Source organism: Prunus dulcis, chromosome 3 (assembly GCF_902201215.1).
Source record: "Prunus dulcis chromosome 3, ALMONDv2, whole genome shotgun sequence".
NCBI classification, from domain to species: Eukaryota; Viridiplantae; Streptophyta; class Magnoliopsida; order Rosales; family Rosaceae; genus Prunus; species Prunus dulcis.
The window spans coordinates 22082342-22109163 of NC_047652.1; the positions used below are offsets into that span (position 1 = coordinate 22082342).

The window sequence follows — 26822 nt, forward strand, 5'->3', positions numbered from 1 at the left end:
CTGTAAATCTCAAGCAGACCTGAAGTAAGAAATCAGCCTCAGATGTCAAAAGTCAAAACCCAACGGGGCTTCTGGGTTTTTGCTCGGGTAAACCCTCACCACCGCTTTCCCCTCAATTTGCGTTCTCGCTCGCTCTCAAATTCAGTCATTTTTTATTGTCTCAGGTGAGCTCTCTATAATCCGCTCAATTCACACTCGCTTATTTCCTTGAAATTGTTCCCAAATTTCTGGGCTTTTCATTCGTGTTCAAGCTTTACTTGTCGGTTCTTATTGATTTATCATATCTATGAGCTTTTGATTTTATCCGAGTGTTAAAAATGGCTAGAGGCCCTGCAAGCTCTCTCTTTCGACTTTATGCTTCGAAGAAAAGCATATCTAGGTTTAGGGTTCTGGTGTGGAATCAATATCTCAGTTCCGCAGGTTCATATGACCGCTCTGTATCGCCAAGTTTCCCTTTTTGTCCCGCTTTCGATGGTCCAAACCGTCCGTTTTCGACGAGCTTAAGGGACCTAGTTCGTCTTAGATTGCCGCCCCAAAGCCCAAAATTTATGGGCAGCGATACCCTTGATGCAAAACCATTTTCAACTGCTTTGGGAGATGGGGACGAAGATGTGAATGATAATAGTGCTTATAGTTCAACAATGGTTGAGTCTGAATGCGATTTTGATGCGGATGCTGGGAAAAATGTTGAGTTTGAGCTTGAGGATAGTGCTCGCAATTTGTCGAATTGTGAAGACAGGGACGGTGATGATGAGGGTCTTATTTGTGATTCAATGATGGTTGAGTCGGAAAATGGTGATGACAATGTGAGTTCAGTGAAACCTTTGAGCTTTGTGCACGTTGCATCCCGCGAGTCTGCTAAATTGTATCGTGAGCTTCGCAATGCCGAAAAGGGTGCGAAGCAGAGACGGTCTGATTGGGACACTCTTCAAGAAATATTCCGGTACTTTGGGAATTCGGGCTGGGCATCCGATCAGTCTCTTGCGATATACATAGGCAGGTCATTTTTTCCTACTGCTGTGCACAATTTTCGGAACTTTTTCTTCAAGAAGTGTTCGGCTGATGTTGCCAGGTATGTGGTGTCCCTTGGTCCATCTGATGATGCAGTTGAGTTTTTGTTTCCAGTGTTTGTTGAATATTGTTTGGAAGAGTTTCCTGATGAGATCAAGCGTTTTCGGGGTATGATTGAATCAGCAGATCTCACTAAGCCCCATACATGGTTTCCATTTGCTCGGGCTATGAAGCGTAAGATAGTTTATCACTGTGGTCCAACCAATAGTGGCAAAACTTACAATGCTTTGCAAAGTTTCATGGAAGCAAAGAAGGGTATTTACTGCAGTCCTCTGAGATTATTGGCTATGGAAGTCTTTGACAAAGTAAATGGAAATGGGGTTTATTGTAGTCTTCACACGGGACAAGAAAAGAAGTTTGTCCCATTCTCAAACCATGTTGCTTGTACAGTGGAAATGGTGTCAACCGATGAACTGTACGATGTTGCTGTTATCGATGAAATTCAGATGATGGCAGACCCATATAGAGGGTTTGCATGGACACGAGCATTGCTTGGGCTGAAGGCTGACGAGATACATTTGTGTGGAGATCCAAGTGTTCTGGACATTGTTCGAAAAATCTGTTCAGAGACTGGTGATGAGTTGTTCGTGCACCATTATGAGAGGTTTAAGCCGTTGGTGGTTGAAGCCAAAACGCTCTTGGGAGATCTTAAAAATGTTCGGTCTGGAGACTGTGTGGTTGCTTTTTCAAGGAGAGAGGTATTTGAGGTTAAAATTGCAATTGAAAAACACACCAATCACCGTTGTTGTGTTATTTATGGTGCCTTGCCACCAGAAACTCGAAGACAGCAAGCAAATTTGTTTAATGATCAAAATAATGAATATGATGTGCTTGTTGCTACCGATGCAGTGGGAATGGGTTTAAATCTTAATATCAGGAGGGTTGTATTCTATGGCCTGGCCAAGTACAATGGTGACAAAACTGTAGCAGTTCCTGGATCTCAAGTGAAGCAGATTGCTGGAAGAGCTGGTCGGAGAGGAAGTATATATCCAGATGGACTCACTACCACACTGAACTTAGATGATCTGGCTTACTTGATTGAATGTCTAAAGCAACCTTTTGATGAAGTTAAGAAAGTGGGCCTCTTTCCTTTCTTTGAGCAAGTCGAGCTATTTGCAGGCAAAATGCCAAATGTTACATTCTGCCAGCTTCTTGAGAAATTCAGTGAAAATTGTCGTTTGGATGGGTCATACTTCTTGTGTCGACATGATCATATAAAGAAGGTTGCAAATATGTTACAGAAGGTCCCAGAATTATCTCTAGAGGATCGTTTTAACTTCTGTTTTGCCCCGGTTAATATCAGAGACCCAAAAGCGATGTACCATCTTCTAAGGTTTGCTTCATCATATAGTCAGAATCTCCCAGTTAATATTGCTATGGGCATACCAAAGGGGTCTGCTCGTAACAATAAGGAGCTCTTGGATCTCGAGACCAAGCATCAAGTGTTGTCTATGTATATGTGGTTATCCCACCACTTCAAGGAGGAAACTTTTCCATATTGGAAGAAGGCTGAGGCAATGGCAACAGATATTGCTGAACTGTTGGGTAAGTCTCTAGCCAATGCTAACTGGAAACCAGAATCAAGGGCGGCAGAGAACCAAAAGTTTCAACAAAAGCGAGATAGTTATGACAGGCCAAGATCGCTCATCAAAGTATATGAGAAGTAAGTTCCTCATAATAAAGTTTCTTCCACGACTTCTTACTGAACTGATGTAGTGTTTATTGTCAAATAAGTACTCTTGTATCTGCTCTAGTTTAGTCTGTTCTTTATTTTTCTTTTATTTTGTAAGATTTCACTTGTTTCGATTATTTGATTCTAACTATTTGCCTAAATATTATCGATTTCGAGGACATCAATTTTATAGATTAGGTTCTTTCAATATTCATAGCAGCTGATAACACAATCTAATGTTTGTGTGAAAAAAGCTACTCTTAATAATATATTAAAGAACCAATAAATAGACGGATAGATGGATAGGCAGATATATCTAACAGAAGAAGAAATTTGAGATTAGGTGTGTTATTTCAAATTATTTGTGTTCTGGATTGCATCCTTTACTTGTTTCTCTAGCTCCTATTAAGCGCCTTATCGTTATCAGTGCTAACGATTTTTTTTTTTCTGACTTGCAGGAAAAGGCAAGACCGGTCTGTACAACATGAGCTCTCAGAGAAAGTAGCTGCTTAGGTTCGGGGAATTGATGATTGAACAAATGCCCAGGCCGACGTGAGATGGAATTAACTGTAGACTCTGTACTTTTCCATCGTCTGGGAGTGTCATGTGAACAGAATTTGCAAAAATTTGCAGTATGCGTTGCAAAGAAACAACAGACATGCTACTTTCACGAGCTCCTGATTCATTTTGTTGTGTAGAGTACTGACTAAACCCTATTTTCGAGTATGGTGGGGGTGGTTCACTTTTAGAACAGATAGGTTTTGGCCCAAATTATGTACTCAATTGGACAGTAGGAAAATATGTATTCAAATAGAAAGTTGCGGGCTCTTTGAGGATCAAGTATGAAACCTCCTGGTGTATGATGCAAGTTAACTATTATTCAGAAATAAAGACGAAAAAAATTGTTAAATCATTTCACAGTAATTCACTCCTATCTCGCCCTCAATGTAATTGCGGCCTTGAAAGAAAAAGAAAAAAGTTGGGATGACGAGTAAATTAACATGCCTCTTTTGGCGACAGAAGTAGAGCTACATAGACAGACACGGAGAAAAAAAGAGGTCTGTGAGAGGACTTGATATTTTCATTCTATATTCAGATTTCTGTCCTCCAAATATCAACAAAAAGAGACATCAGCAAAAGAGCACTTGGAGTTCAAAAGTAGTTTTATAGTCTATAGGATTCTAACCGGAGTTCAAAAGTAGTTTTAGTATAGAGGGAGGGAGACCCCGTGGCCCAACCCGCCTTTTCTTTTCTTTTTGACCTTTTCTGGGGTGCATATATACAGTTTGCCCACACCCACATATACTATGCATCTTTAACTATCATCTATGGTTCACTTGCAGCTTTTCTCCTCTCTGCATGAAAACCTTGACTGCATTGACTTCATCTGTTACCACTTAATGGAGATGTCTTCTTCATCAATGGACTACAAAGGGAGGGAGAAAAACAATATTAGGAAAACAAAAATGAAACAATATATATATATATATACTTATTTAGAGATATAGAATTTAAGCAAGTGGATCGAATCAGCTGGATCTTACGTTGGTAAATAAGCTGCAGGATCAACAATAGGTGGGAAGTCATCATGGCGCGGAAGTGTGATGATTTTGTGGACTTGCAAATCACACACCACGCATTTGTGTTCAAAATCACCAGCAGCCAGTATGGCCTGTACTTTACAGGAGCTGCACCACAGCAAGTGTTGGCATGGAAAATTGGCCCATAACATCTGCTTCTGGTTGCATCCAAAACACTTTCCCTCCAAAATGCATTCCTTATAATCCTGCGTGCTCGGTGCATCATAATACTGTAGTGTTATATGATTATATCTATCATCATTGTGAAACTATATCTTATGATGTATCACCATAATGTTATAATAATATGCACGGTATATATGAACACTCTAACGCTAAAATCATTTGATATATATGTCAACTGGCTACTTCTCACCTTGTAAAAATCAAAGTCACGAAGGAAGTAACTAAATGATTTGTTCCTTTTTCTGGCAAGGGTCTCCAAAACCAGATGCTGTTGTGGGTCTCTCCGATTATTAGTGCTTCCTCTAAGCTCTCCTATGCATTGTCCTCTTTCACTGCTCACATCAAGTTCTTTTTTACCGTGGAACAGAGGATCTGGCTTCAAGAATTGCAGGACCCTTGGGTGGATGCAATGTGATGCATCCTTAGCTGAATTCACTTCAGGATGATGCCCATGGGAGGGTTTCTCTTCCCTATAGCTACTGGTTTCCTTTAATCCCAAGTTTCCAGCACCATCATCAATTGGAAGGTCCCGAAGACACTTTGAATCACCACCATCATCAACTGAAAGGTCCTGAAGACACTCTGAATCACCAACATCATCAGTCGAAATGTCCTGAAGACACTCTGAATCACCAACATTATCAGTCGAAATGTCCTGAAGACACTCTGGATCACCAACATCATCAGTCGAAATGTCCTGAAGACACTCTGAATCACCAACATCATCAGTTGAAATGTCCTGAAGACACTTTGAATCACCACCATCATCAGTCGAAATGTCCTGAAGACACTTTGAATTACCACCATCATCGCTCGCTGTAGAAACAGAGGAATTGCTAGACATTCTGAGTGTATGACATTGACAGAGTTGGTGATGATGCCTGAATTTTGGTTGGAGGATCATGTGATTGAGAAATCCATTTTTTCCTACAGGGTCAACCTTAACGGTACATAAGTTGGAGAAAGATTTGATGAAGTCACTCAGCTTGGAGAATCCAAGAGGTGCATGATCCAGTTCTAAGCCAAATTTAGCCCTGAAATCACCTTTCAGAGAAGATAGAGCATATTTTCCATTCCTTGGATGCTTTGACAGATCTTGTAAGAACCCAGGAAACCACTTCTTAAAAGCCTTTAGCCAAATAGGCATGCTTTTATCTTCTGGGCTTGAGATTTTACGTGCTCGAGGTTTTATGGGACTTGTCTTTGGTTGGCCATGGAGTAACTTATCAAGCCAAGAACCTTGTTCAGGTTTGTTTGCTTCCATAATCATCTCATCGGACGACATCTGTGGTGGAAGTTGAGGTCGGCAATTCTTCTCTTGTCCTTGCTGTCGAGGTGACAATTTCTCCGACTCAGCTGCCAATCTTGGTACCACACTTTTTATTTCGACTGGTTTGTTTAGCATGGAGACATAGTGTGCTTGAACAGCTGCAGAAACAGATTTCTCCTTTTTAAATGTGACAAATCCAAAGCCTCGAGATTGTATCTTGTTTTCTATTTGAGAGAAAATGACTATGGCATCATCCACTGGCCCAAATTGTTCTTCAAAGAACTTACCCAAGGAATCTGCCTCACAAAGTAACATAAGAAAGTTTATCCAGAGAAATAATGTTAAATATATCTGTAAATTAAATCACTGATCAATGCTTGAGTATTCATAATCAATACAACTTAAAGGCTTTTTTGTCAAAGCTTTCAGAGGTGGATAATACTAACCAGATCCCACTGAAGGAGGAAGTCCTCCTACAAAGATGCGCTTGAGTTCTTTAGCATCGTGAGAATGATTGCAGACTGCTTCCTGCTTCACTTTCTGATGCTCCTCCATACCATGTGCATAAAAGCACTTAGCTCCTCTCACACATCCACGAGGAGAGACGAAGTATTTGCAAATCTCTACCTTGGTGCTGGAGTGAATTTTTCTATAATGCACAGGAAGTATAGAAACTTGAGAACATATGAATAGATTAAGGACATAGGTAGACATGCACAAGCACTTGCGTGCTCACACCCCCACACCCACTCACAAGCATATATCACACAAACTTGATCTACCTTTCAGAAGTGGTGTCTTCATCTGTCATGGTTAGAAGTGCTTCGCAGGTGCTTGAAAAAGCCTCATCACCTTGTGAACAAGCAATACATTTATGTTGACTGGGGAAAGCATTGTTGCCTGCAAATAAAAAATTAGGAATGTGAAATCAAATGTACAGAATCACATTGATTGGTGCAGTTGCTTCGCTATTTCCTTATATACACATTTTGAAATTCAACTTACTGAGGTTAACACTGGTTGGGTTCAGCAAGATGAAACGCATATCTTGCGAGGTTGTCAGGTCAATAGGTCTTTGTCTACTGGTAATGTTAACCGTTTTGCAGACGTGTAGAAATAAATGTTAGCATTCAAAGCTAGAAATCTGAGGCCACCTTCCAAGAGACAACTACAAAAAAAAGATACTAACATTGAACTGGATGAGTAGGGTTCAATTGTTTCTTACCGCAGATTGAGAATTTCACTACTTGCTCCCCAGCTCAAAAGAAGCTCAGCACATTCCATACTATCATTCCTAACAGCAAAGAACAGCGGGGTTTCTTTAATTTCTGTCTTATACTGGGTACCATCTGGGGCTTCCAATAGAAGGACCTGCCAATTGGTTCGATACTAATGACTTCCACGAAAACTCAAAGCTAATCAATATTTTTTTGCCAGGAGGAAGTTGATCTTCAAGAAAATTGGAGAGCTATGCTGAAGAGAAAACATACAATACCTGAAGTGCCTCTGAATTACCATTACCAGCAGCAATATGTAAGGCAGTTAATCCTAATTTATTCCTTTGGCTTACTCGTGCACCATGCTTAATGAGAAGCCATAAAATTCTGGAACGAGAACACAACAAAAATCTGTTAAGGTAATTAAATCTGTGCATCTATGTGTGTACGCGCGAGAGAGAGAGAGAGAGAGAGAGAGAGAGAGAGAGAGAGAGAGAGAGAGAGAGAGAGAGAGAGAGACTTTATCTGCTGTGGACATAACGATCTCGACAATTTAAGGGTCCAATGAAGAGCAGAATTTCCTTCTGCATCAGCATCATTTACATCTATATCTGTCTGCAGAAGCAGCTGCATGACGGCTTCATCTCCTACCTGTCCAAAGTTTAACAAGTTTCTGATCATACATCACAATAAAACTCCAATACTACACAGATATGAAGCATACAATAAAATGGTACTTGTTCACTCCATAGTTGAAAAAAAGGGACTTCAATTAACAATTTTTTTATAAAAAAAAATGCAATCTTGAGTTTTGACATATTTTCTTCGGGATTTTATTATAAGTTACAACTATGGAGTAATCACTCTGCATGCGAAAAAACTAATTAGGTGGAACATGTTGAACTATTTGTACAGCCTAGATATATATCAGGCAATATTCTCTTATATTACATCTTCTGTTTGTGACACGTGCGTCCGTCATGTTTTCCTTCGGAGAATCAATTCATTAAACAAGGAAACAAGGAAACAGAAACACCGAGGCCCACAAGACAAGGCCAGAAAAAGAAGCCCGAGGGAAAGCAGACCCAGTTCCAAACCCAACATAGGCCATAAAACAAGATCAAGGCCCAGACCCCGACCACTTGACAACCAGAGCACAGAAAACAGCATCTGGATGAGAAGGGAACGAGGACTCAAAACAATCCCTACACTTCTTTCAATTGGGACCTTAAAAAGAATGTTTAGTGGGGTCATCAATTCAGTAATCCATTACAAATCCCAAAATGGATGCGTTCTTTTCATGATCGTCAAATCGAGGCTCAACTTCCCATTCTCCTTCCTTTCTTTTATTTAAAAGAAAAACAGAGAGAGTTTGCTATGTTTTCACTCTGTTTTTCTTTTTATATTAAAAAACTAAAAGAACGAAGACAACGCTGGGCTTACCTGGGCCGCGCGGATGAGTGGTGACGTCACCTTCTTGTCCGTACAACCGCTTTCAGCAACAGCTCCGAAGAGCTGAAGCAACTCTATCTCGAGAAGCAAAAGCCTCCTTTTCTCGGAGTTGTCGTTCTCGGTGGCCGTCGAGGTGCGTTTCGCCGCCGCCAACCGCGTCGTTGGACGGACCAGGGACAAAGCTTCCCGTACAACACATTCGTATAAGGTCACCTTCTCTTTAGAAGCCGAATCGTTATCACGCAACTCCAATACCGTTTCGCTAATCTTCTCTGCGGCTACAATAAGCAGAGCCGCTAAAGCAACTATACGCCCTTCAACGGCGTTTGCATAGGCCACCTGACCGATTTCCTTGGTTTTTTCACTGAGAAGTCTCACGGTGGTCAAATCCTGAGATGGAAAGAAAATTAAATATATCAAATTGAAATTTTGGTAATTTTTATCCAATGGATTTTAAAAGAGTTAACTGCTAGCTGAAGAAAAATAAAAGCAAGGAGCTTTTCAAGCTGTCACCTTTTTCATCAGTTTCTTTTATTTTTCAATAGCTTTCTAAGAAACCAAACAGGCTTCGCAAATAACTTGTTAATTCAAGAAGACAAAAAACCTTTTCGCCGAGAACGACGACCAAATCCTCAAGGGTGTATTCATCTGGAGTCCAAATCACATCCATCCTGAAATCACAAGGCGATGAAAATGAATTAAAATTAATGTAAAGAAAAGAAAAATAACAAAAAAAAAAAAAAGAGCTTCAATTAATAAAAATGTGAAATAGTCAAAAGCGAACTGAAAAGGCAAAAGCAAATTTTCTATATGAGGCAATTTCTACAGTGGTGTTTATGGGGAAGTGGTCATCTTTTACCTTTTAAGGTATAAAAAGCTAAAACGACGTGTTTTTTGAACGTTTTAATTGGCTGTTACCTTGCGCTAGACAGAGACAGGTCCAGAGCTAGCTGTGCTCGTCCGTCTCTGGTCCTCAGGCCCGTGCGAGCGTGTTTCTTGAGCAAGACCTCGACGCACTTGGCCGCGTGAGCCAGAGCCGCTGTGTGAAGCGCCGATTTTCCCGAGTCATCGAACTCGTTCACCAACGGCGTCGTTCCAAGCTCCCCGCCGAGCAATGCTGAGGCGCAGTCCGGCGAGTCGAAGTTACAGCAGAGGTGGAGAAGCTTCGAGACTGTGCTTCGGTCTGGGGGCACCGTGGAGGCCTCGGCGAGTCGTATCGTGTGAGTTACGAGTTGATCCTTGTTGTCTCGTAAAACCGATTTGATCAAGAGCGATTCAGCTTCAACGAAGTCGAAGTGTTCACTCGTCTCGTTTCGGAGATCGTCCTCCGCATGCGAAGCGAGCTTTTCATCGCGATTGTAAGAGAAATAGGTGCATTTGGGAAGCGAGTTGATCAAGAGCTCCGTGGCTCCGAATCTTTGTATTTCCTGCGATTAATTAGGATTTTCAGTACTTTTTCAAATAAAAATGCTGGTTAATTGAAAGATAATCAAGATGAATAGCACATATCGCACCAGATCCATTGAAATCCCTAGTTTGAGCTCGGATCAAGCTCGGAACTTCTCGCACAATGCAGCACACATTATCAGAGTCACTGAAACCGCGAGCTTTAAGCTGCTAAAGAAACCCTAATTTTACGGTTTTAGTGAAAGGTTCTTCGTCTCCATGAAATCGATTCAGTGTCCGGTCTTTTCTTTCTGAGAAGCAACCGATAGACAAAATGGGAGGGAAGCGTAGGGCCAGTCTTTACTTATAGAGGCGGACTTCAGACGGTTAATTAAACTTGATTTATTATCAAAAAAACAAATTTAATAATTGATTTCCTTTTTTTGTTTTGGCAGAAAAAGACAAAAGCCCCTATATCAAGGGCCTTGACAAAAAATTCAAGAGAGTCCTCAAACAAAAATGGATAAACACCTTGGTTGGTACGTCAACCTCAGTGGGGCCCAGCTCGAGGCCCTGGGCTAACTTTAGTTAAATGACCAGCAGCGGAGTTTCTTCGCAGTTTACCAAATTCATATTTAGGCCCTGACAAACAAAAAAAATTCATATTTAGGATGAAAACTATATAGTCTACACTTCTTATTTATGTCAATAATTTATTTGGATAATTTTGACTTATGTATACCTTCGAATTTAACTTACTTAAGTAGTTGTTACTTGTTGAGGGTATTTTTGGCCTCAATAATATGGTGTACTGAGGTCCTGATGATGATATATAATCGTACCAAAATTATGTGTTCAAATTTTCCATTAAAACATCGCTTATATAATAAAAAAATAAAAAAATCTTTAACTTTGGTTCTAAACGTTGGATTATTGTTTTCTTCTATCCTGTAATTTGGTATAGTTTAATATTTAAACAATAATCATGCATTAGTAAACTCTTCTTTTTTCTTTTCTTTTGTGCCATGTGAGCAGCTTTTCTACCCCTTTCAAGTTTCAACAACATGAGGATGCCAAATACATGAGTTTGTGATCCTACTATATAATCACTCATCTCATATGATATGCTAATTGATAATTGCAAAGTACCCATTAGTGTAGTAATTTGGAATAATTGTTCATTCATATAAGATTTTGAGTTCGAATCTTAATATTCGCGTTGTGTGTATGAATTTAATATATTATCACATCTCTCAATAACAAAAATTAAATAATAATAATACATAAATAAATAAATCGGCTAATATGCAAGGAATCGCTTTTTATTTACTGAAGTTTCGGTAAATATTGCATGGACCGGTTTGTCACTTCACACACTAATATTAAATAACTAAAAAAGAGAGGAAAAAGGGAAAGTGGGTCAATGAAAATAGGAATTTAAAAGTTGAAAATCAAAATCCACTTCGCACTAGGAAACTCCCCAAAACTATATAAAAGTGAGCACAAACAAACCCACTACACACAATTCCTTTTGAATCTCTGAAGCTGATCTGATCATCTAGCTCAAGGAAGCTCTCCGCTGAATCATGGGTTTCGTAAGAGATTCATAAGTGAAGATTTTATTTTATTTTTTCGGTCGAAAATAAGTGAAGATGGGGAGGGGGATTTGGATGCAAGCAAGGAACATATTGGGTCGAGCTTCTGATCATATAGCAATGGACCATTATGCTCCTCAATCTCTAAAGCTTATGCTTCGCTCAATTCAATTTCCTCCCCTCAATGCACGTCGCTGCCTAAGTCCAAGTGACCAAAAGTTTTTCAAATCAAGCCATCCCGCTTGTAAAAAAAATAGGTTTGATTGTGTTGGGTCAATTGAGGGTTGGTTGATTATGGTTGATAATCAATTTTGGCATCCAGATGGTTTCAATAATTCCACAAACATTCCATGGTCTTTGTTCCACTTGCTTCACAACAGCCGCAAGTGTTTGAACTTCTTCTTCGACCCAAAATACGAGGACCGGGTGATGCTCCCGTCACAGTCCACCGTCCCGTGTCATGGCAGCAACCAACCAAACTTCTTCAAGAAAGTGGTGGCCTCTTCGTCACCAACAGCAAGCGGGGATTGTCTTGTGGCTGCCCTTTGCTCGGGAGGCCGTCTGGCGTTCTGTACACCGTCCGATCAATCATGGACACTCATTGATCAAGGCAGCGCTAGAGGGGTCGAGTTTTGCGACGTGGAAATCATTGATGGGAAATTGCACGCTGCATTGAGTAACTTACCGGAGCTTTTGATGGTGTTTAAAATCGAAAGCGGTGCGAATCGGCCACGTACCTATTTTGCTCAATATTTGGTCAGGCTTGAGCCCGTGCCAATTCCTTCACATGCTACCACAAAGGATGGAGGGCAAGAGGGTTCTGCATTGAAGGAGTTGTTTATGAAGAATGTTCTTCATCGGAATTACAGCTTCGATCTTGAGGAGGAGGAGGAGGAGAAGGATCCAGTAGGGTTTGGACCTGGAAAACTCAGGAGAGTGATCAAACAAAACTGGTTAAACATCCAGCGGATGCAACATCAAGCTCAGGGTGGCCCAGGCTCACCTCAAGCTCCTGGCCTACTTTGCTTAGTTAAATAATAGTTAAGCAGTTTGCCTCGCATAACAAATTAATGCATGAGCTTATAATTATGCTATGTGTTACTTATATTTGCCACAAAGGTTCTGTAGATATCGAATTTCTTTTTTAATGCAATTTATTTTTTAGTTGTGAACATAACTTAGGTCAAGTAGTTAAGGCAGCGAGCCAACCCATTGCACTTAAATTTGATTTCCCTTTTTGTACATTTGAGTTGTTCAAAATAGACTTTTAAAATATCGCTTTGTCAAGAAAAGAAAAAAAAAATCCAGTTTTTCCACTCAACAATTGCGTAAAAACAAAAACAAAGAAAAAAACACAAATTCATCATTGAAAACAAGCCCAAATGCAGAGACAATAAACGGGGCCAAACCGAGGAGACCCAACGAGACAAACAAAAGTAAGACCAGGACCTGTATTATATTTGTTCATGCGAATCATGTCATACCCGTGACCCAAACGATTTGTTCATGCGAATCATGCCATGCCCTATGACCCAAACTATAATAATTGGGCTTTTATTGAGGCCCAAAGAACTTGTCTTGTGCGGATCCATGGGGTTTAACTAAAAGTGAGGCCCATAATCTCTCCCACAAGATATACTTGCCCAAAATGTTTCCTTATTCACTAACACAAGAAATTAAGGTTATTAAGTAGCCATCACAATACGGTAGACACACCTAAAATATTTCCTTACTCGCTATAACATGAGAAATTAAAGTATGTGGCGTGAAGGTGGTGTGAGTAATTCTCGCAACACAACAAGCATTTAAGAATCTTTCCTTGCGTACTAACACGAGAAACTATGATTTACGTAGGTAATAAATTCACATAAATTATAACACTTGTTTTGATATATTATTTAAAGGTTTATATATCAATAATTATACCCACGTTGTAGTTTAAGGCACCGTTTGGTTTATGGGAAATGAGGCTTTGAAATGAGAAATCAATTACTTTCCTATGTTTGGCAAATTCGGGCATGAGAAATGGTTGCCTAGCACATGGGAAAGTAAGGGAAAAAATGAAGCCTTCCTCTCAACTTGGGTTTCGTTTTCTCTCCTCATGGAAAACTTTGGAAAAATGAGTCAACATTCAATGCACATTTTTCATTACCATTTTGTCCTCATGAACAATGTATCATTACATGCATTCTTTTTTTATTTGATTTAATATGGATATAATTGAAAAATTATACAAACTTTGTTTTCCATTCCTACTCAAAACAAACATGGGAAAGGAAGCAAAAGGAAATCTCCTAGTTATCTTCCCGTCATTACCAAACGTGAGAAATGAATATTTCATTTGCCATCTTTTAAGAAAAGACATGTGAAGTAATTTCCCATCAAATTCGTTATATGAACCAAAGAGGAGTCATAAGTTAACACCATGGGCATGCCGAAAATTACTTAACACCCACACAGCACAACAGTGAGAATGTGAAAGGACAGTAAAGCCCACGCACACTCAGCGGGCTTGATAGTCTTTCGCTAAAAAAAGGGGGCTTGATAGTCTTGTCGGTAAGAAAAAGCCTTCTTCCTCTTTGAAACCCCTAGGCGACCTCTATCACTATATATACTAATAATTATTACAAAACCCTTGCCTGATTTTCCCTCCCTTTCCCGACATAAAATTAGGGTTTTTCTTTTTCTTTTCTCCAAAACTAGGCTTTGCTTCAAAATGGTGGCGGACCAGGGGAAGAAGGCGAAGCTCACTGAGAGAGCTCCGGGGGACGAGACTGATCACATTGATACTGAGCTTGTCCTTAACATTGAGAAGTTGCAGGAGTTTCAAGATGACCTTGACAAGGTTCTGTGACCTGTCTCTCTCTATCTGTGCTACGTATGTGTGTGTAGATATCTGTATAGACAATGTATATGCATAAGTGTGTGTATATCATAACTTATATGTGTGAATTTGGCCTTTATCTGGAATATGATATGGTTGCGTTTTTGGGGTTTGCTTGTTTGAATAAGGATGGTTAGAGTCGGTTTTTGTAGTTATTGTTTTGTGATTGCAATGGAGTTTTTGGTTTTCTTTCCCTTCTGTTTTCTGGTTTGGTTGCTGTTGATATCCGAATTTGAATTTGTCTTTTCTTTTGTTGGTATTTTAGAAGAGGTGAAGGCAATTCATATGCATATTTAGCTTATCTATATAAATAAATAAAAATTGATCTTTGGGGTTTTCAAGGTTTGGGAATTATGAAAAGGACAATATTTGTTCATGTGAGAGTCTTTTAGGCTATTTGGGTTAGTTGTACGAACTTTTTCTTTCTTTTCATTTGTTCCCTTTTTCATCAGATTTGTTAAAATCTCTTTGTAAATTTGGGTATTATAGAAGCATGTACAATTTGCAGAATAATGTAGTTGGCAACGCCAGTAGGTCATGTCATGACAACGTTGATAACTGAAATTCCTACAAATCATTCCTTCTATATTGGTTGATTTGTGATAAAAAGTTACTAAAGAAATTAATGGGGGAAATAAAAACTCGTGGGATTTCTAAATATGCCCCTATATGTTCGATTTATGCATTGTGCACTTTTATGTGTTTCTCTTAGAAAGGTTTGGTTCATTATATACTGCTTAAGATTTTTGATTGGTATATGATGCTGATGAAGCTTGAAATTGCTTGGGTGCCCCACAGGTTAATGAAGAAGAGGGTGACAAACTGATGGAACTTGAACAAAAGTTTAATGAGATACGCAGGCCCGTCTATTTGAAACGGAATGAGATAATAAAAACCATTCCCGACTTCTGGCTGACTTCTGTTAGTGATACATCTTTTTTTGCAGCATCTTTTTTGAAATGTTTAATGGTTAATATAGGATACGTGCATGTATATAACTTGGGCATTGTTGTTTCACGCAGTTCATGAGCCATCCTGTGCTTTGTGATATTTTGACTGCAGAAGACCAGAAGGTCTGACAACTAGTTTGCTAATAACCCAAACATTATTATTTTAGAGTAACTTTTCGTTTTCCTAAATTATTGTCTTTTTAATTCTTTCAGCTGACTGGAATTGACTGGTTGTTTGACTATACTATTGCTTTTCTGTTCTTCTTGACCTAGATCTTCAAGTATTTAAATTCTCTTGATGTGGAGGACTTTAAAGATGATAAGACGTTAGGATACTCTATCACGTTTGTAAGCTTCTTCTTCTTTTCTTCTTAAGTTTACCTTAGTCATGCATATAATATGGCTTGTCCTCTTCGCATGCTGTTTTTGGATATTGTTTCAAATATATAATGCCCATGTGCTCTGATAGTGTTTGAATTACTCTTTGCTAATACTTCTTTCCTATTCCCCTATTTCAGAATTTTAATGAGAATCCTTATTTTCAAGATACAAAGCTGACTAAAACCTTTGCATTCGTTGATGATGAGACAACTAAGGTTACTGGTACTACCATCAAATGGAAGGAGGGCATGGTATTCACTACACACTTGCATCTCTGCCTTCTTTTTCTCTCCCTTCATAAAAGTTACTGAGTTGTGTAAGTTTGAAGGGTTTTGCCAATGGAGTTCATGATGAGAAAAAAGGAAACAAACGACCACATGCTGAGCAGAGGTTCAATTCTTTTCATCCTATTTGCTCATTTATACCTAATTTTGTTCAATTAGGCTGGGGTTAAAGGGTTTATGAGCTATTAGGATCTTTTGTCGCTTGGCATAAAGTGTGAGTCCAGTTTTGTATGACTGAACCAATAAGTACTTTATTACGTTGAGGATCTTGTTTCTTGCCTGTTCCCCTTACTTTTTGTAGTTCATGCTCTTTAACTCACATATGAGTACTCTAATAATTGCAGCTTCTTCAGTTGGTTTAATGAAAGTGAACAGGACGATATGGTTGGATTTCATGAAGAGGTAACTGTTCTTATGAATCTTTATTCACTAAGTTATGGTTGTATATTTATATGCATGCTAATTTTGCATATCTAAAGTACTTCTTTTAAAAAGGAAATTGTTTGATGATCTCAAAAGTAACCATCAAAAGTAATCAATGGTAATTGTTACGCCATATGTGTGGTTTTTTAGTTATAATTTTATCATTTTTAACTGAGTCAATTTTACAGGCTTAGAAATCCCCTTTCGTTTTCTTCTTAATTCTTTACTGATTGATCGTTTACTGTGAAATTGCAGATGGTAGAGATAATTAAGGACGACTTATGGCCCAATCCTCTCAAGTATTTCAATAATGTAATATTTTCTTCTCACGTTTGTTTATTTGTGTTTTTAAATGTTTATCAACAGATCCCTTCTTTTATTATTTAAAAGTGGACTGAGGGAAGATATCTTTCATTTAAATACCTCACACACGGGATGGCATCTCGTCTCCTCATCATATGTCTGGGTTGGGGGGCGAGGTCTTATGTCCAAGACTTGCTGGGAGTGCTAGTCTATTTACCCTGAACAAATAAAATGAAGGTTATTTAAAGTTTCCCTTTTCAATCTAACCATGGTAGGCAAGGTAACTTTTGAATTTGTTGTTCCAGGAGGCCGATGAAGAGGATTCTGAAGGTGATGAAGATAATGAAATGGTAACTAATATAAATTTCCATCATCAAAGCATTGATTATTCTTCTTTTCTAACTCTTATGAAAAGAGAAATGATTATTTTCTAATATATGTTGCAATTAGACCAGTGTGCTGCACGGTGAAGATAGTTTGAGTTCTACTTGATTGCTTATCTCTACCTATTATTGGTCTTGCATAATAGTGGCATGCAACATGTTACAAAACCAAGTGTTGGCTAATTTTCAATGGGAACCAATTAATCCCCACAACTGCAATTTATTTTGGAGCCATGGTTGTCTTTATATATTCATGCTTTTGGGGTCTCACTGATCCGATTGTGTGGGTTGTAAGAGGCCAGTCGATCAGCCCTCTCATGGCCTGAAAAACGGGATCCCCTTCCCCCAGTCTTTTATGTAAATATATTCATTCTAAGCAGAGTTCATCACCTTGAATATTCCTAGAGAGTTTAATGACTATCCTGACAACTTCTGAAATTGCATGTGCAGGAGAATGGTGAGAATGATGATGGAGAAGACGATAACGAGGGGGATAGCTAAATTCTTTCGGACTGACTTCAGTTTTGTTACTCTTTCATGGATTGGAGCAGTAGAAATATGAAACTTTCTAGATACATGGGAATTAGCTTATCGCCTGGCAGACTTCTTGCATATAAATTAGTCTCAGTTGATCTTTTAGACTTTTTGGTTTGCACCTTTCTTCTGTGTTAGTTTACCTACCAAATAGAATGAGTTTTAGCTCCAATCAATTGAGAATGAATTAATTTTGCATTGCGCACTTCACATGTTATTGTCTACTTTATCCACAATTATTTAATTTTTTTAACATTCAGAGCTTGAAGTCTTAAATAAAAATCGCCCAAAAAAAAGTTCTTGTCCCTTCTGGGACATCCGTTTTAATTTTAATTTTAATTTTTAAGATCTTCAATAACCCAAAAAACCACACACAAAAGGTTATCCATGTTGACCGAGGCAACAAGAACAAAACAAAAGTATTCTCGTTGGTCTTCTTGTGTGTGAATTTCTAGTCTTGTTCGTCTAATGGATAGTTTCATTGAATCTCAAAGCTCCAAAAAAACATGCATAAAGAAAGTTGACATGTAGAGTAACAATATGCTCGGCTGAACTGTATACTATTTCCCAGGAAAAAAAAGTGAAAAGGAAAGAAAAGACGAAAAGTTACTTCCCTTGAAATTCTCCCAAACCTCCTATGAGTAAACAACATGAATCATGGCTATCATACAAACTATATCTTAACTAAGAAGAAAATGGGGATTGAATCCATCCCATATTGCATCCTCTCCCAATTTAGGGATCATGCCATCACCGGTCGAACCAATAGCATCCTCATGAGATTTAACTACCAACAAATACAGGTTAGAAATCAGAGGGTTCCTAAGAAATGGATTTATAGCTCTAGAGAGTTCAGCAACATCAGAGAGCAGATGCATGTTATCATCAGTTTTCCCACTGAATATGCAACTTGAGACAGCATGAAAGGCAAGCAAATTGACATACACAGGCAGAAATGCATCCTTATGGTTGCCCGCTCCACCAACCCAATCGGCCCCGCCTAGTTGCCCAATGCGGTCCTTGGCAAATGACATCAACTGGCTGGAAAATCTGAGTCTCCAATCATGTAAATAGTCCCTAAACTGTTGTTTGTTCAGAAAGTCAACAGCCCAAGATTTTGAAATTGGAAGCTTCTCCATTTGAGAACAACAAATTTGACAGATAAACAACTTTTCCTCGTGATGATTGTCAATTTCCTTATCAAATACCTGTCTAACAAGATCTCCTTTGGCCACCTCATAATTCGATGCATTCAGCATCCAGCGTAAAAGACAATCCAAATACCCGATCCAGTGACCAAAGATGGAAGATAGATGCTCAAAACAAGATCCTATCACTTTCTCCACTTGAGTTGGAACTACTCCACTATGGGAGCTTCCAGATCTTTTGCAAGTAAAACACCCCTGAATACCCATGGCAAGCCTCTCTCTAATTCCATCATCCTCATCCTCCAACAGCTGGATGCATGCGAACCATATATCTAGTATTTGACGAGCGTAAATATTAACAGCTTCTTTGGGTTCAAAATAAGAGTACGGATTTTCAGAAGGGATTTGGTTATTGGACAAAGTAGAACCAATAAGCTCAGCTTGCTCTAGCAAACCACATGCTATGATAGACTCTGCTGCCGCCTTGCGCATGTTTACTGGCTCAGAGGAAGCACTATGTTTCTTAATTACGCTGGTGAAAAAGGAAATTGTGCTATAAAGTTGTGTCAACTTTTCTAACTGATCAGACTCACTGTTGTCGGTTAATCTCCTCATCCTTACATCAGAAAGAACCGATGTTGTAAATAAACCTGCAAACCTCTTTACGCAGATTCCCATGCAGCAGATGAGTGTTTCTCGAGCTTTTGCATGTCTTGTGAGCTTGTACAAGGAAATCAACTTGTCCCAAAGCAGAAACACAGAATCATATTCCATACCACCAATGTAAATTGTTTCAGTGCACTTTTCATCCCTAGGCTTCTGAAACTGCAGTGCATTCCAAGTGAACAGAATCCTCAGAATGTAATATGAGCATCTGTGGTTCTTCTCCACATCTAAGAGATTAACCAATGTAGTTTGGAGGTTAGTTCTGTTCCAGTGCTGAATAATCCTAATCTCACAGCTATAATCATCGGACTCACTACCAGATTCTATTGATGTTAGGAATTTCAGCAGCCACTTCAATGTTGCAAGTCGAACTTCATATTCTGAATCTGACAGAGAGAGTACCAGCCTTTCCTGGAGTCCCACAAAAGCATTTTCCATTTCAGGTATCTTCAAAAATCTTGAATTAATCTGAGAACGCCTCTGAGGCATCTTAAACGCCTCTTCAGCCATTTTCTCAGATGCCTGAAACACACAACTGAAATAGGATACTGCTGCTTGTCGGCGGAGTTCTGCCATTGTTGGATCATAATATGAGTGCCCCTCAGAAGCTTCTACATCTAAGCATTCTGTAGATGACTCCAAAAGTAGGTTGCGGAAAGCATAGAAATTTTTGCTCAAATGGCATGTCCTTGAAATACTGAGCATGTGATCCAGCAGCTTTAAGAAAGAAGCATTGAGGATTGGACAAGGGCACCATCTGGGCTTTGCAATCCATGAATGCGGTAAAAGATCTTGAAATAAGTCACCTAGAATCTGATCTTTCTTTGAGAAATCAGCCAGATTTCTACAGTTTGTATCCAAGAGAGAACTTAACTGCAATAGAACTCCATGAATCCAATTATATGAACACTGGTGTCGTCTTTTGGTATTGTGAAATAATAGGGACGACTCAGGAGTCACTGTGTCTTGGTTATCTATTCTAGGCAACTCAGATACTATATTGAGGAGAACAGTTGGCAATTTCTCATTTGATACAAGGGCTGTTAAAGCTCTAGATGCAAGAACACGGACTCTTAAATTGCTTTGGGTTGAGCACCTTCTAATGAATGGCATGTACAGAAAAGGATCCAGGTCATCTCCAGTCTCACTTGCGATTGTTGAGGGCTTCAGCCTGGATAACAGAATCAAGACAGGGCACAAGCTTGGGTGCACAGCATTTTCCAGGTTGGATTTAGATTGTTCAGATACCCCATCCCCAAGCAACTCAGTAGCAACTTTCAGTTCCTTGAATAGAAATGGATGCAGTAAGGGATACCTTCATGGAAAAAGGCATTAAGATTAAAGTTTATTCAGGAAAGCCTAATATAATCTCAGTGCATTCAGCAAGAACCCATGATAGTAAGAAATAAGTTCAAAATGAAAGAAAGTAAAGTCCAAATGATAGTGTACACAAAGCATACTGGTTCTTTTGTGCATGTTCTCCATTTAATCATAGATAAAATGCATTAGTCATTCTCAACAACAGCAATTCACGTTTAGAGAAAAGCAATAACAAATCAATGCCGCTCCTTGTTCCCCTTTTAAAATGTTTCCCAAGTGCCAAAAGCAAATTTAACAACCTAAAAATTATGTTTCCTAAGTGCCTATCCTTATTCCCCTTTTCGGGATTTGAAATTAAATCAATTATGTAAAGTTTAATACTTTCAAAAACATGGAAGGGAGGATCCAACTGGAAGAGACAAAAAATTATTTGATTAATTTGTCAAAGGAATCCGTACCGATGAAAAAATTCGACCCCAGTTAGTGCACGCCTTGTGGACTCTCGTTTCTGGACATTGAGGAATCCAATCATGCGACGCACCAAAGCAGTGTATGCCAGACAAGCACTATTCCGAACCTCCCAGTAGGGAGAAGAAAAGGAGCGAATTGAAACAATCATAGCCTCGGCAGAAAAACCTGAAGTATCAGTAGCCAGGTTGGTGTCATTGAAAGCGGCTTTGAGTACATTGAATGCATGTACAGTAGGAATGACACCCTCATCACGGATCTTTGAAACCTTGTCACTAATATTTATATCTGACGACACCACAGACTCAAAACTTTTGTCTGACTTTATCGAAGATACTTTACTCGAGGCGCAATTAGAGCTGTTGGTTTCAACTGGATCCATAAATGATGCTTTAGCAACATCTATGAGCCACCGTAAGGCCCGTGGGAGAAGTTTCTTAGGTGCACCTTCTGGCTCTGAGAGAAATAGAGCTATAAATGCTGCAGGAATACCTGCACTTCTCCTTAACAAGTCATCCACTGTTTGACCCTTGGCAACAGTTCTGTCCATAAGTTGCTCCATCCACGATTCTGTTAATTTACAAAGTCTGTACAGGGAAAACCATCTCAGAAAATGGATCGATCACGTGCCTATGTATTATAACAAGTAACAATCTCTATGATGCAGTTGAAAGAGTTAACATCAGTCATATACAACAGTAAAGTTCTTATAGACAGGATGAGATTAACAGCACCTAGCTGGTCATATAAGAATTTAAGAATGTATCCCATCAATTAAAACTAAAGCACCTAGCTGGGAAAGTAGCCTTCCTATTAGATTGTCATGATTACATCATGCTATACGTCCAAATCCTTTTCAGAAGTTCTGTGTGTTAGCATATGCATAAAGGCTGCCGTTTCTTTTCTTTTCTATTCTTTTAATAAGTTCATCTAGTGTTGCACTCATATCCATGCTTCTTAGTTTTTCAGCGAACCCTTGGATTTCATAAGTCTAAGACAGTTTGCAGTCATTTCGTGCTCATATTTATGCTCCCTCTTACGGTCATTTTGTACCAAAGGATATTGCTCACTAAATTTTCTTTGCAAATTAAACCTAGATTGCTTTGATTAACTCCTTAAGAGCGTACAGATACTATGGGGTTGAATTATTTCTTTTGTCTCCTCATATATTTTGTAACAAGTAATCTTCTGAATGGTGGTGGCATAATTCAACAAATAACAATCATTAGATACATAGAATCTTATGCTAAAGTTGTTGCCTTGAAATAAAACAATACAATAATATAAGATATTAGAATGTACAGACTTTAAAAAGTTCAAATGAAACAGAAACATACCGAGGATCATTTGAACAAAGTAAGCGGTTGCAAAGAGCTGTAAATCCAGCCCTCGTTTTATCAATTGCACCATTATGCTTCATCTTCAGCAGGACTTCCAAAAAGTGATTCCCAATTGCTTCAAGTTGTTTCAGATCAAGCATTGCATTGGAAGCTATCATAACTGAAACATCGGAAGCACAAGAAGAGGTGCCTTCTGAATTTAATGATTCTGAGCAAGGGCTACTTGGTAAAGGAATCTTTCTTATGATAGTTCCCAAAAGAAGACTCACCTGAAAATTAAGGAAGATTTAACCATTAAATGCATGGTCCTCATTAATGTAAAATTTACCAAATCTTGGTCTAGACAGTACATACTACACAATACAATATCATATATCCTACGCATTTGAGGGTTAAATTATAAAGTTTCAACTACAAATCCATTTTCTAAGAAGAAAAAAACATTATCACAGCAATGAAATATATAGCTGCATTCAGTAGCAAACTACAAGTAAACAACAATTCAAGTACCTCTTTCATCGCAAGCCAGCAGCCAACCATTACACTCTGTTCTGATCGCCTGTTATTCTGCACAAGTTTAGAGTTTCTGTCTTCATGCTCCAATAGAGATGCTTTCACTTCCACCTCATCTGGAACCTCTGATAAGAAAGAATCATCATCATCAACCATCCCATCCATGTCCTCAGGGAGATGCCAAGCATCTGCAGAAACCACCCAGAGTGCCAAAGAAGTTATTCGCATCACAAGCTCCAAGAGCTTCTCTAATGAATGTCTCATCTCTGAGATACTAGACAGTACTACGTCAGAGTTGAAGTCCAGTTCCTCAAAAGCATATCGTAGTGTGAGTAATACCCCATGAACAAAACTATTCTGACATGCTTCAGAAAGATCCCTCTCCCCTTCCACTATGGAAACATCCAACCAATCAATCAGTGATCTTATATATTCCATCGCAGGGTATCTAGAATTATAAGTCTGATAATCTCCGTTTTCCAAGCCAGACTGTGAAGGAAGGCAAGCTACATCAACTGAAGCTCGGACTGTCCATCCTAGCTGTAAGACATACTTCCTGAAAATCAGCCTTAAATTCAGAGCTCCAGCATCAGTTTCTCTCACTCGTGGACTGCAAACTAATTTCTTAGCCCATAAAATCACGTTCTGGACCATATATTCATCTGAAATTCCAGGAAGTGGGGTGGGAAAATGTAACAGTATGCGAAAAGAACTCTCTCTGAGCCTGTCCCAACTATCAATTATGGATCCAACTAACAACAAAGTTGAATCAGGTAAAGTGATTCCTTTATTATAGGGATAGAGACGGTCTTCCAAAGACAAAGAACCGATTTTTTCTTGGGTAGCAGGCACAATGGACCAAACATTAAGCATTATTAGAATGAGCTCCATGGCCATTATTTTTCTCTTATAAGGGGCAGAAGGATAGCATGAAAAAAATAGAAATGAACTTAACCACCTCATGAAATGAAAAAGATCACTTGCTCTGTTAGCTTCAGTATGCTTGCTTCTACTTGAAAGATGCATTTCATTGCTGTTGTTATGCTCAAGAGGTTCCCAAATTCCCTGCTTGAATTGTCTCTCCAGGGCTGTTCGAACCCGAGAAAAGAACTTCCTAAACAAGCTACTCCACTTCATTTGGAAAGCTGTAGAGCAACACCTCATGTTCAATGGCACTGCTTCCTTCAATAACATGAGTTCTAAATGGGAAGGCAAACTAGCTGTCTTGGGATTCAAGAAAAGTGTCTCTGCAGCATCCACACGTAATGAATCATCAACATGGGTCAATGCCAGCACTAGCCACTCGACAACAACTTCAACCTTTATCCCTTTGATAGAAACAAGAGCATATCGATCAGGGAAATCTGTTTCCAGCCCACCAAATTGCTCATGTACTGCAGAATCATTGCACCAATCAATGTCCCCTTCAAGCAACGCAAGAAGACGAGATACCTTGAGCAATGATACTAAGATGGCCACTTTCTGTTCAACTCTCAGTTCCATGTTTCCACGACAGAGCTCCGGATATAACAGTTGATTTTCGCCCTTGCTTGGACCAACCGAAATAAAAGAAAGCATAGCAAATATACTGTCCTCATCCACTTCAAGTAAAATTGGCAGAGCATAAGTGTTCAAATTAGAGCGGAGCTTTGAAACCCCAGAAGCCAGTCCATACAAAAATGGAGGCAAACATTTCTCCCTGTAAAGTACATAACCACCTTCAACACCATCACTACTCCAACACTCATTACGCAAGTCCTCAAGTAAACACTTCAAAAATGATGTGACAGCACAGCACACATCATCATCAATGTATGCATGTACAGTCTCAAACAGCAAGTTAGGACTCATATCCAGCATAGTTTTTGCACCCAATCTTTTGGTCAGTGAAACTAAAGGAACATATCTCCCCTTGCAGCGAGGTCCCAGACGGAGAAGATCTGAAGCAATATTTTGCAAGAATGACCTTATTCTCTCACTACCTTCTGACCAACGAAGAGTGGATCGAATGTCTAGGAAAAGATCAAAAATGAGGTGAACTTGTTTGACTGTTTGACTTAAAGGATCTTCCAAATTATTCCATACAATTCTCAATATCCGGGTTCCCATTTCCACCGGGATGGGATCATAATGCTCGGATGGGATGGTAAGATTAGCTAACATTGAGGTTTTTATTTGTTGCAAACAAATCTGCAACACAGTTAAAGTGTGAAAGTTAAAATGGCTATCGGTAGGGTTCTCGCAATAGTTGCATAACTCAGGCAAAATTCCATCATACAGTATGGTTTTAACACAGTTGCCACCATTTGTATGAACCTCATAACCATTCGAATAACCCCTTGACATATCAAAATGGGAATTAAGCACAGCTCTTGAAACCGCTGTAAGAATCCCTCTGATCAAGCAAAGTCTACTCAAGTCAGATAAATTACATATTTCAGTGTATATATCCCCTTTATAAGGAACTTTGGCTATCGCATTCCTTTTTTCACTTTCAGAATTAGCATCCAAACTACTGTAATCAGTTGGGTGAAATATACCTTCAAATATAAACAAGCTCAGCTCTTCAGGACTGAGACACACTTGCAAAGCTGCACAAAAGCTCACCCCAGCAGCCACATAACAGTCCCTCGAAAACGCCAACGACTTCAAAATGCTTAAAACGACAGTCACACTCATCTCCAAAACATTCGAATGGCCAGCATCAAAACCACTCCTAGAACTATTAAATTCCTCGAATTTAGAAGGGAAACGCTGAAGCAAATAGTACAAACAAGACAAAGCCTCTTGGCATTGCTCTATAACAATCGGCGAAGGCCGAGCAGACCCTTTAGTCTCCGAAACCAGACCATTCAAGCTAGAAACTGTATCCAAAGCAATCAAAACCGCGCATTCTTCGACAATTTCAACTAAAAACCCCAACTTGGGCATACCCATCACCGATAAAGCCGAGCGGGACACACAAAATCGCTTCCCTTTGCCACCACCATAGTCTTCGCAAAGCTTACGATAGCATCGGCCGATCAAAGCCTGAAAAGTACGAGCCTTGGCCAAAACAGAGACAAGGGTTTTATGCAAAGGCAATGAATTCTCCAGAAAAAGAAGCTCCAAGTAAAACGGCGCCGCTTGGGCGACTGTAGCTTCGTCCCCATTGGTGAGTAAGTCCCCGAATGCTGCAGCGAGTCCCTTAGTGTGGTTGAGTTGGGCATATGTGGAGTTCAGAGAGACTAGTTCTTTGAGTTGGGAGAAGAATTTTAAGCTGGATAATTGTGATGGGAGGGAGTTCAGGGACTCCGTGTAGGAAGAGGGGAAAACGACGGTATTGTAAGTGTAACGATGGCGGTGCTGTATGGCACGCCATTTGGAGGACATGGTTGTGAACTTGGACCTGGAGGTGGGTGTGTGCTTGCGTGCTGGTGAGTAGTTGGAAACGTAGAACCAGCAGTTAGGGCAAACGTCAGATTGGAGCCAATTTCTCTCTCTCTCTCTCTCTCTTTTAACTGAAAAAATTAGGCTGTGTTTGGTGTGTTTGTTTGTTTGTTTTTAGCAGTGTTTGGTGTGTTTCTTCTGAATTTATTTACATGCTCAAGTAACGCTACCTAGGTGTATAAATGAGCCGAATCAAACCGAGTAAGTATGAAGCTCCATTATGATAATATTATTCAAATTCAGACTCGTCTCAAGTTTGAACAAAGCTCGTACAATTGTGCTCAAGTTCAACTCTTACGATTTTTTCTAGCTTGAACTTGACTTGATTAGACTCAATTCATTTTTTTTATCGAAATTTTATAAATGA

The 26822-nt window shown here is 39.3% G+C and overlaps 4 protein-coding genes across 6 annotated transcripts; 2 read left to right on the plus strand and 2 right to left on the minus strand.

Annotated features, from left to right (window-relative positions):
• The first annotated feature begins 50 nt into the window (after positions 1–50).
• On the plus strand, positions 51–3656 carry LOC117620788 (DExH-box ATP-dependent RNA helicase DExH18, mitochondrial). Its single transcript, XM_034351015.1, has 2 exons — positions 51–2734; positions 3202–3656. Exons 1-2 carry the CDS (start codon positions 318–320, stop codon positions 3254–3256), a joined length of 2472 nt encoding a protein of 823 aa, XP_034206906.1. The 5' UTR covers positions 51–317; the 3' UTR covers positions 3257–3656.
• A 132-nt stretch (positions 3657–3788) lies between these two features.
• LOC117620787 lies at positions 3789–10151 on the minus strand. 3 transcript variants are annotated; one of them, XM_034351013.1, is made up of 13 exons: positions 9963–10151; positions 9367–9875; positions 9053–9119; positions 8440–8838; positions 7517–7647; positions 7275–7383; positions 7005–7150; positions 6785–6861; positions 6562–6679; positions 6226–6428; positions 4700–6075; positions 4288–4529; positions 3789–4169 (listed from the first exon to the last, which is right to left on the minus strand). In XM_034351013.1, exons 1-13 carry the CDS (start codon positions 9969–9971, stop codon positions 4127–4129), a joined length of 3429 nt encoding a protein of 1142 aa, XP_034206904.1. In that variant the 5' UTR covers positions 9972–10151; the 3' UTR covers positions 3789–4126. The 3 variants fall into 3 exon arrangements, with proteins under 3 accessions (XP_034206904.1, XP_034206903.1, XP_034206905.1); XM_034351012.1 differs by having other exon boundaries at positions 4288–4553; XM_034351014.1 differs by lacking the exons at positions 9367–9875; positions 9963–10151 and having other exon boundaries at positions 4288–4553; positions 8962–9064.
• A 3824-nt stretch (positions 10152–13975) lies between these two features.
• Positions 13976–17783, plus strand: LOC117622037 (NAP1-related protein 2-like). The gene is made up of 10 exons (XM_034352545.1): positions 13976–14274; positions 15112–15234; positions 15336–15386; positions 15537–15611; positions 15782–15895; positions 15973–16034; positions 16273–16330; positions 16607–16663; positions 16960–17004; positions 17488–17783. Exons 1-10 carry the CDS (start codon positions 14146–14148, stop codon positions 17536–17538), a joined length of 765 nt encoding a protein of 254 aa, XP_034208436.1. The 5' UTR covers positions 13976–14145; the 3' UTR covers positions 17539–17783.
• A 316-nt stretch (positions 17784–18099) lies between these two features.
• Positions 18100–26512, minus strand: LOC117623270 (thyroid adenoma-associated protein homolog). Its single transcript, XM_034354181.1, has 4 exons — positions 23024–26512; positions 22511–22782; positions 21164–21760; positions 18100–20700 (listed from the first exon to the last, which is right to left on the minus strand). Exons 1-4 carry the CDS (start codon positions 26396–26398, stop codon positions 18252–18254), a joined length of 6693 nt encoding a protein of 2230 aa, XP_034210072.1. The 5' UTR covers positions 26399–26512; the 3' UTR covers positions 18100–18251.
• Positions 26513–26822: the final 310 nt, after the last annotated feature.